At 41.5% G+C, this 10,208-nt stretch overlaps 1 protein-coding gene across 1 annotated transcript; it reads left to right on the top strand.

Moving 5' to 3' along the window:
- Positions 1–3,255: 3,255 nt before the first annotated feature.
- Positions 3,256–9,050, top strand: dact2 (dishevelled-binding antagonist of beta-catenin 2). The gene is made up of 4 exons (XM_042011181.1): positions 3,256–4,820; positions 6,123–6,255; positions 6,344–6,628; positions 6,795–9,050. The coding sequence occupies exons 1-4, from the start codon at positions 4,545–4,547 to the stop codon at positions 8,651–8,653; spliced, it is 2,553 nt and encodes an 850-aa protein (XP_041867115.1). The 5' UTR covers positions 3,256–4,544; the 3' UTR covers positions 8,654–9,050.
- Positions 9,051–10,208: the final 1,158 nt, after the last annotated feature.

Below are 10,208 nucleotides of genomic sequence, written 5' to 3'. Positions count from 1 at the left end.
GCAAGCTCTTTTTAGAAGATAAATGTCTCCAAAATGATGTAGATAGAGAATAAATTAATTGCTTGTAAACTCACTTGCAAATAAAATATAATTATGTAAAATTCTCTTCAACGATGAGCAGCTACAAGTTGATATAAAAACTGAGCTTTCTGTGGGTGATGTTTGGTGATTAATTATTAACCATTCATTCAGTGGAAGGGATGATAGTTGTGTTGTAGTGGCCAGACATGGCAGAGCAAGAGAAGTACGGCTGTTAAACATAGGTAGCCACTTTTTATCTCTGAATCTCCCTATCTTTGCCTTTGTTACCTGGAAAAGAGATTTTCAATTAGTTGGCCCGCATGGGAATCCCATGAAAATATCAACATACATAAAAGCATGTAAAAATGCACTGAAATAGCCTAAAATGTCCAACACCCTTCTCTGGAATTTTACTTCTTTTCAAGCAAACATTAGTGTGTCTTGTGTGTGATATCAGATTTTCCTCCTTTGAAGTCAAAAGCTCAAAACGCCTACATATGACAAGGTTTCTTTCTCCTCTAAAAACTGTTTGACTGCCCTGTTCCTCCTCTCTCACAGACACTTTCTCAGTCCCACATATGACAACAGCCCATGTTTACCCCCTGACGTCTATCCCTTGCATCCTGTTTGCAGCAGCATCTTCCATTGTTCCCGTCTGTATCTACCTGAGCACATACAAACACTCTTTCCACTGTGGCTGTTTTGGAGAAGTGTGTTGGATACAGTAAAAAGAATCTGCTTATGTGCTATTGTTTTGTTATCAAAGTTTGTCTGCTTTAAGTGGATGGAAAAAGAAGTGGGAGGATGGGACAAAAAACAGCTGATAAATGCAGAACACAAAAAAAGAAGCCACACAAAGAGAAACCCACTCCGAGACAAAGGTGTTAAGATTTAGTCTGAGGGGGAAAGGATGGTAAATAGGCTCTTTTCTGTTAAAAAAAAAAATAGGGAAAAAAAAGTCTGGGTGGGTGAGGTCAAGAGTCCAAACTTTACTGTCAAAGAAGGGCACCTTTCGGAGCAGCACCCCAGCTGATGTCACACTGAAGGAAGCCCTTTGAAGGGGATGGGGGCAGAGGGACATCCAGGCATCACAATGCTGTGTTGTTTGCCAGCACCATTGCGGGAAGATGACGCTATTCCTATGGGCTTCACAATGCGGTGTATATTTGCTATAATGTGAGCATCAGGATGAGGGGCCTTACCAAAGTGCACCATCAAAGTGATGAGGATGTGTTTGTGCAATCAGGGATGGGTAAACAAATTATTTAGCCCTGTATCTACAAAAAAATCTTTACATTTCACGGTCAGCTGCTAAATGAAGGATTTCTGTGTCATAAATGCAGGTGAGTAAGATGTGCGGTGTGCATTAAAATGTGCAAATTTCCAACAAAAGCACATCAAAGTATAAAAGAAATCTCAGAGGACTGAGAAGCAGTGTAACACTGCCCTCTAGTGTCTGTGAATTTATCATTTGTCCAACTACGGGGAATTAAGTGCAGCTCTGAATCTAAACCTCATAATCCTGAAAAAGAAAATAATCTCACATTTGAAATACCTTAATCACCTTATCTTTCATGTGTGATTGTGAGTGAGACTCCCACAGGTGTACATCCTTCCTGGTATTCCCTTTGAACCCCGGCTTTAAGATAGCAACAGATATCCTTATGAAAGGACCTCCCCATCTGTGGTACACAGTGAGGAGCAGCAGTATAAGTGAATAGTCTCATTTGTCTCCTACTGTGATGAGGGCTCACTCGTTCCCTCGTTTATTTGTTATCAGATCATTGACATTGTGAACAAGTGCTCAGGTGGAAAGGACACAAATACTTATCCTCTGAGTCACAGTGTTGTGTGGCTGCTAAACATCTGCTGGGTTTAGATTTGCAGAGATGTTTGGAAGTTTGTGAAGGTCTTCTGCATAAATATGTTCGATCTTAACATATTTTAAAGTAAATATTGGCAACACAATTCAAATTACAATACAGCAATGTTACACTTAACCTATTAAGGAAAGTTATCCACTATTTTAAACATATGGGAGTGAATGGAGGTATGTAGATCTCTAAACTAAAATTACTGTCCAATGTTTACAAAAAGAAAAAAAAGAAATCTCACTGAAACTTTTCATATAGTTTTGCTAAATCACTGAATACCTATAGGATCATGGTCATTTTGTTTAACATGCTTAACAACTGAGTTAGATATCCAGTTCAATTGAATTCAATTCAGCTTTGTTTGTATAGCGCCACTTCACAACAATCTCAGGGCACTTTACAGACTAATCAGTTTGAGCCAATTCATAATAAATAGTAGCCTAGTTAAGGATCCATACATAAATGCTCTGCCCTAAGGTATTTATTAATTTTTGAAAAAGAAAGAAAAGCCAGTGCCCCAAAGATAATGTGTCAGTGGAGTGGCTGACCAAATAAAAATATCATATCAAAATATCAACGTGTGTAACAGTCAGCAAGGTCATACAGGAACTCAGAGTAACTTTTGATTGTTAAACTGTTTCCACTTACATTCATGCATCTTTTAGCTGCAAACACTGCACAACAATAGTGTGAAGGACTTTAACTGGTACTGCTCACAATAATGAACATAGCTGCACTCAGGAGACCACAAAAGATGATGCAGAAACACATCATGCAGACATGTTTGAAGAACGGAAGATACTGTGTCCCACTTTAAGAGACAAATAACACAGGTTAAGCATGGTGGAGGTAGTATCATGGTTTAGTCTTTTTTTGCTACACTTGAGCCAGAATGGCTTACCGTCACTGATGGAAAAGTTCATTCTTTAACAAACCAGTGAAATTTATCATAATAAGTTAGGGGACGCAATTAACCTAACAACTCAGTTTTTAAAACAAAGTTTTATTCATGAAAAATAAGTAGCTAAGTCAAACTCTTAATCTTGTGGAGATGTTGTGGATGGACCCGAGATAAGTAATTTCCTAACAGGAAACCCACCAACATTTATAAACGCTAGCAGACACAGCTGTTATCAAAAACTTTTTCTTCCACTATTAATATATATATAATATTTGACAAAAGAAGAATTTCACATACTTTTTGTCATAATACAGCACAAATAATCAAAGTACTGTAAATGACAACCCAAATACTTGGTAAATTAAATATAAATGCACTGCCTTTATTTCATGGCAGCACAGTATAAGATATACTAATAAAATAGTATATAATACAGTTAGCACTGCTTCCTTCCAGCCAGAAGATTCCCAGTTTGAATTCCAGTTGAGGATTTTTGTGTGGAGTTTGTATGTTCTCCCTGAACTTGTGCGGATTTTGCTTGAGTTTTCCCATTTTTTCTAACCATCCAAAACCGTGTGTTAACTGGTGATGTTAACGTGAGATTGCATGTGCATGGTTGTTTGCCCTTTTTGTGTATGCATTAGCCTTATTCCCCACCTCTAACCCAAAAGAAAGCTGAAATAGAGTTGTCCCAAGCATGACATGTATTTCAATTTGGTGAAATCAAACAGTATGTGACACCAAAGATGCGTTTTATACACCCATTTAATGGCTACTGGACAATCTAGTAAATAGGATCAAAGGGATCTCATTAAATCTCAGTGTCATCTAAGATTTGTGTAGTCAGTAGAAAAAACTGTAAATTAAACTTTAATACATTGATCATATTTGTATTATATGCCTATGCTTGTTCCTAAAATGGTAGTATATACATAAATTTCCTCACTTTGAGCAACAGAGCTCCCTTCATCCAAAAAATATTCCTTAATTAGTGTTTTAATAAAAGCAGAGGAGACTAGAATATCATACCATCTGTCTAATATCACCTCTTACTTGTTAAATTAACAGCAAAGCAGAGGGTTCGGTTTTTTCCTGATGTGTTATTCCTCAGTGAAAAAAGAGAGACGTTCATGTGGCTCAAAGGCCTTTCAGGACCTCCTGAGTGTGTCAACAAGTTGTATTATTCTTTATGTCCACAAGGGGGAGGTATTTGTCCATCATGTGCATATTGAATTTTGTTTTTTAAAATGGAATTGCCTACCTTTGATGTCTTGAAATGCATATTCTGTTGTGGTTAAATGCTTATATTTAACTGTTTAATATACGTTGTGTGGGCATGCTGCAAAACTTTAATTTCCTTGAAACTACTTTCAGGCGTGATCAAGAATTTCTGCACATGCTTCAACTGGAGCAAATAAAAAAAATCGCACGATAAAAGACTCATCCTGCCATGTGGTGTTACTCAGATGAACTTAAGAGCATGCACAGACAGCAGTCGCTATCTGTAAGAGCTTGAATGGGTAAGATTAATACCAGATGTTCATTGGGAAGCAGTTGCCAGGAGGAGGGCCATTTGGTCTGTGGGAGGAGCTTAGTCTCTATACACCCAATTTATTCTCACAGGTAGTTAAAAAACTGAACAGGTCAGGAAGAGCTGCAGCGAAACAAACTAAGCTTTCGTAGAAAAAGGAGGACGTTGTTTTTGAGCTCGTTGCCTCTGTGGATACAGCCGGACTGCGCTCATCAGCATGCTGAGCAGGAAGGGCTCCTGTGCGGGGATGATGAGCGCTGCAGCAGCCGGAGTGGACCGCAGCAGGGTCGGGGAGAGGCTGCAGGCTGCTCTGGCAGGGTTGCAGGAGTTGCATCTGCTGAAGGACAGGCAGAGCGACATGGTGAGCTGGGCGCTTAGGATGGACCGAGAGGAGCCGATCACGTCGCCCCACGCAGACCGGGAGGGTGCGATGATGATGGGGGCTGAGGAGCAGCGGCTGGAGGCGACCCTAACCGCCCTGAAGCAACAGCTGGTAGGAAAAAAATGTTTAAACCCATAATAAAAGATTTTTCAAAAATCTCTTGTGACATGTATTTTTTTTCTTTTTTTTAAAAAAAAAAACCCAACTACTTTTATTACAGCTGTCATTTATTTCAAAGGCACTAAAGCAGTTTTTTGCTGTTGTTTTCTTTTGTTTTTGCTATTGAGCTTTTTCTAATTGTTTGTCCTTGGAATAAAATGAATCCTTCCGTCAGCTGATACTCATGTGCATTAACTCTGCAATTATTACCAGACACACTTTAATGTTCTCAGCTGGGGGTAGGAAGTCAGATAGGTGTCATAAATCAAGGTTCACTGCCGGGCCTAGAGGACTTTTTTGTGTGTATGTGTGTGTGCGCGCGCCCGCGCGAGCACTTTGTGCACGAGGGCTTCAGGGGGGTAAACCTCAATCATTAACCACTAAATGCCAAGAAATAAAAACAAATGCGAATTTTGCTGTGAATGAGAGGAGAGTCTCATCCCAGAGAGGCCCCAGTGAGTGCTGGAGACAGCTGGCTCTGTTAAGTTTTCCATGACAAGCTTTTTCCATGTAGACTGCTGTTAAAGTCATCCAGAGGAAGTGCAGGGATTAATGTGCTATGCTTAACATGGATAGTAGAAACTGGGCACAGGCATCAAAGGATACATTATAAAGTTCTCAGACCACATAAGGTATAAATTATGTTTTACATTCATGCATAATGGAGCCTTTGCAAATTCACCACAACCCATCATCTACAAAAAGAGTATTTTAAGAACTGATTCCACATGATTTTAAGATCATGTAAGACATAAATTGTGTCTTTCAGATGCGCTGACAGCTAGTTTTCTTACTAAGAACCACTGTAACAGTAAATATGTTCATGCTGTAAGTCAAGCAGCCTTTTATCCCAACCCCCCAGCTTTCCTCCATATAGTAGTTTACACAATGGCCAGGCCTTCGCTGTGGGGGAGAAATGAGTTACCCACCACTGCTTCTTCCATGCTCCCCCATGTCCTACTGGGGTTAATCATCAGCCACAGCTGAGCCGCTTTTGTTTTCCTGATGGCTGTACATTAGGGCGTCTTTTATGTAAATAACATCCCTCGTCTTTATGACATTATAACATTCTGGCATTTTCTTTCCTGTTTATACACTTACTGAGAATTTCTATGTAATTGTTCACATGCTCATGCATAGCTCTGCTCTTCTGCATGTCTTCCAGGTTATTGACTTCTTTATTTGAGGACATTTCTGCTGTGGGTTTTTTTTTCAGGGGTCTTGGTTAAAATCTTAGTGTCGTCTTTTTTACAGTCTCGTCTTCGGAAACAGGATGTAGGTCTGAAGACTCATTTGCAGCAGCTGGACCAACAGATCAACGAGCTGAAGCTGGATGTGAACAAGGCCTCCACAGAGCAGATGGAGAGTGACAGCAGACCTAGTTCAGGTATGAAAACATATTATATTAAAGTAAACATCAAATCCATGTTACTTGGGAAAAAATACTTATCTGTAATTATCCCTGCGTTCTCCAGGTTTTTATGAGCTTAGTGATGGTGGCTCTTGCTCCCGGTCCAACTCCTGCACCTCTGTCTACAGTGAGTGTCTGTCCTCGTCTCAGACAAGCCTCATTCCCATGAGCCCTGCTAATTGTCACATTAGCTCTCCGCCACAAGTTGATGTATGCCGCAGGCGCTCTGCTGATGAGAATACAACCCAGCCCAACCCTTCGCGGGCCACAGGCCTCCATCTGGGCAGCAGCAGGATCCGAGCAAGCGCTACAGGCGCAGAACAGACACGGCCAAGACCTGTGTCCACAGGTAATAACTGCTCTCAATCTCTTATTTAATATAGCCTCTGCTGTAGTAATGAAAACCATGTGTCACCAACTGTTTTTTAATAAGTTACTCAACATGTATTTTACTACCTAATAACATGTAATCTGTGAGTGGATTTAAAGCTGATGATTGTTTTTGTGTATATCAGGGGACCTTGACAGAATGATGGCACAAGGGTTGGGCTACTTAAAAACCATGGATGCCAAGAAACCCCCATTGTGCCCAAACCTGAAGACCTCCCTTATGGAACCCAGGTTCCAGCGCAATCTGGAGTCTCGCAGTGGGACTGAAGTGTACCATTACCCCAGCCCTTTGCATGCTGTGGCTCTCCAGAGCCCAATCTTTTTTTGTGGGGGTGAAGCTGACACACCTGGAATCCTAAAAAGCCAAGGAGCCCCAGTTAACGATGATGAAGCAATCCAAATGGGATATGGGGCAAAAACTTTGGGTTATATTGACAAGATCCTGCAGCGCAGCTGGAGCAAAATCCAAAGTGACACAGGAACAGAGGTTAAGGAGTTACAAAACAGCTATCAGAGAAAGCCCACTGAAAACATAAATGTGTCTATGCTGCAGCCTCCTTCAGCCAAAATCAAAAACATCGTCCAACTAGACAGTGACCAGAAGAGAGAGTCCATGGCATGCTCCAGTCAAGAGGCAACTGATAACACAAGCCATAAACAACCTGTGAGAGCCCTAGATGTTCCTTACTGGTACTCTTATCCTGTTGCCATGAAGGAGTACAGCTCTGATGAGGTCACCTGTTATTCCTTAAAAAAGAATGATAATCCCAAAGGACAAAATGCTAGAATAGCAAGAAACCATTCTGACAAAAAATGTGGAAATAATCCAGAGTCAAGACCCCAAGAAAGGAAGGGTCACCGACAGAGACCAGTGATGGGTCACAGCTCCAGCACAGAGGAGAGTCAAGGATTTGAAGTTCACAGTGGTCACATGGGTTCACCTGAGTTTGTCCATGCAAAATTTGTCCCTGCTGGCGCTCAGAAGGTCAAGGTGAGACAAGCAGATCGTAAAACCAAAGCTGTAAAGTTGAAAAGAAAAAGCAGCGAGAAGCCTCGAGCAATGAGGCAACAACATGGCATCTCCTCAGGGGAAAGGATCAGGGAGATCAACACTGGAGCAAAGGGAGAGCAGAAAAGATCAGCAAAAGGAAGAGTGACCGAACGAGTTAACTCCTGTCAAACAGTGGAGCGCAGACCATGCTCAGGCTCCGAGTCCTGTCTCCAAAGTCCGGGATTCACAGCCACCCACAAGGTCCACCCTAAACCACATCCCATCCCTGCTGGTGCAAAGTTCAGCAAAGGCCGTCGGCTGCAGTGCTCTGAGTATGAGCAGCCTGTAGAGCAGAGGAAGAGGAGGCAGACGACTGCCAAATGGACATCCGATGTGGACATGTTCCAGGCCCCATGTGCTCAGCATCAGAGGTCAAAAGAGCCCCATGCTCAGACAGCAGGGAGTGTGCAGATGGTTCGTTGTATAAGTGCCAAGTCAGGCCAGTGGATGGGACCTCCACGCCCTTTTCAGGCCTCCATGTCCTCTAACTCTTTCTTCCAAAATCTTAATGCCAGATATCCTCCAACACCCTTTAATGTGTCCTGTCACTACCCACCCAGATGTGAGTCTGAGTATTCAGCTGAGTGTGCCTCACTATTTCATTCCACCATTGCTGAAAGCAGTGAAGGGGAGATGAGCGATAACACCACCAACCGCTTCGGAGATAGCGAGTCCAGCCAGAGCTTCCAGTCCGTCTCAGACTCTGACAGCAGCCTGTCCCTGGATGAGGGTGACCAGGTGGACATCCATGAGGAAGACATAGGTTTGGTGTGGGCTGAGGCTGCGTTTGGGCCCACTGCTGCTGGACAGCCCCTCAAGCAGCTCCCACCCCGCCCCGAGCCGTCAGCCTGCCGCATCAAAGCTTCCCGAGCCCTGAAGAAGAAGATTCGACGGTTCCAGCCTGCCTCCCTGAAGGTCATGACCCTGGTGTAGACAGTTTTCCCCCAGGCAGAATAAGAACTCCTGGGAAAACCCCCACAGAGCTGTGGGAACTGTTTCAAAATTGTTTAGATAGATCTCATATGGTCTCAGAACAACACCCCTAATCCAAGTTGGACTGCATTTGTGCACTGTTTTGTTTTTATAAGGAAAAAGAAAAAAAATATACAATAAAACCTTAAATAATACATATAATGACTGTATAAAAACTATAATTACACTTTAACTTCATGTTATTCTTATATTACTTAAAAGTTTTTCATAGCATGTGGTTTAATTAGATGATTTCATTTAAAACTCTTCTATAAATCTTAACATTTCCTATTGCAAATAATTGTTCATTATCTATTGTGCTTTTTTCTCTCATTTACTGTAAGTATTCTTTGTTGACTTAGAATAAACTGATATTTAATGCATATCAGGATGGCTTCTGCTACGTTTTTTTGCATTCCATTCTTCTTATGTTTGGACAGCTAGATGAGAGTTCTGGCTCTGTTATTAATACCACCCAAGCTTTCCTCACCAGTGAGTAAACATTGTTGAAATAGTCTCGTCTGGTAACCTCTTTCTTCTCCTGGTGACTTCTTATCTGTCATGCTGGAAGAATCTCCAGTTAATCCTCAAAAATGTCCCACTGAGGTTGGCCACTTCAGCACAGATAGTTCTCACAGCCCCTTATCTGGTTTCCTGACTCTGCCCGGCTGTTAGGTTAATAGGTTGCAGCTTCACAATCAAGCCAGTCATGTTAAATTAGAAGACTCATTTCCCTGTAAGTAAACATGTGCAATAAGGTATTAAAATACACACATGGCTGCAATTTTACTAACAGGCTTTAAGATGATGATCATGGAAGTTCAGGTTTATGTAGAGGACATGCAGTGTTGTTGCAGTTGGAGTATATTGCGAGAGGCACACAGGATTTAGAAGGAATGACAGATGATAAGACACTGCTCATTTCTGAGCTGTCATGAGGAGCTTACGACAGTGGGCAGCTGCAGAGAGTTGCCCAATAATCTCTTTTCTAAAATCTGCCTTGGTATCTTTGCATTAAAATTCTTTCATATGGGGTGAAGAAAAGGGCACTTGTGAAGGTAAGAAGCCTAAAGACCGAATTTCCAAACATTAGCCCTGTCGTAATAACATTTTCTCCCATCAGGAAGTGACCTTAAAGTTCTCAACTAAGAAGCTTATAGGGCTGACAAACATTTTCAGCATTTTACTTTTTTCTTTGAAGTTGTGTTTCCCTGCAGATCTAATCACTACATAGACCATTAATTTCAAGACTCACAAACCATTCATTTGTTGAGACTTCAGCTCTCGTTTTTCTGGAAATGTTCACAAAGTAGAAGTTTTTTTTGAGTAAAAATCCTTCCTAAAGGTCAGATTCTCCTCCCTTCATTAAACACAAGGCAGGTTCAAAGGCCAAAAGAAAGAAAAAACTCTGCACATCAAAGATAGCATTTTAAGTTTAGAAAGTTGCACAATTGAAACAGCTTATTAGGATTTGTACATCCAGCTGACCTCTGTCCTCTCTGTAAGAGAGACAGCA

Source organism: Melanotaenia boesemani, chromosome 16 (genome assembly GCF_017639745.1).
Source record: "Melanotaenia boesemani isolate fMelBoe1 chromosome 16, fMelBoe1.pri, whole genome shotgun sequence".
NCBI classification, from domain to species: Eukaryota; Metazoa; Chordata; class Actinopteri; order Atheriniformes; family Melanotaeniidae; genus Melanotaenia; species Melanotaenia boesemani.
This window is presented reverse-complemented; position numbering and strand designations above follow the sequence as displayed.

Excerpts from the sequence above, each read along its gene's own strand:
- dact2 (XM_042011181.1), top strand. The coding sequence starts at position 4,545 with ATGCTGAGCAGGAAGGGCTCCTGTGCGGGGATGATGAGCGCTGCAGCA. Across the intron at positions 6,256-6,343 it reads TGACAGCAGACCTAGTTCAG|GTTTTTATGAGCTTAGTGAT; the intron begins GTATGAAAACAT and ends TGCGTTCTCCAG. Across the intron at positions 6,629-6,794 it reads GCCAAGACCTGTGTCCACAG|GGGACCTTGACAGAATGATG; the intron begins GTAATAACTGCT and ends TGTGTATATCAG.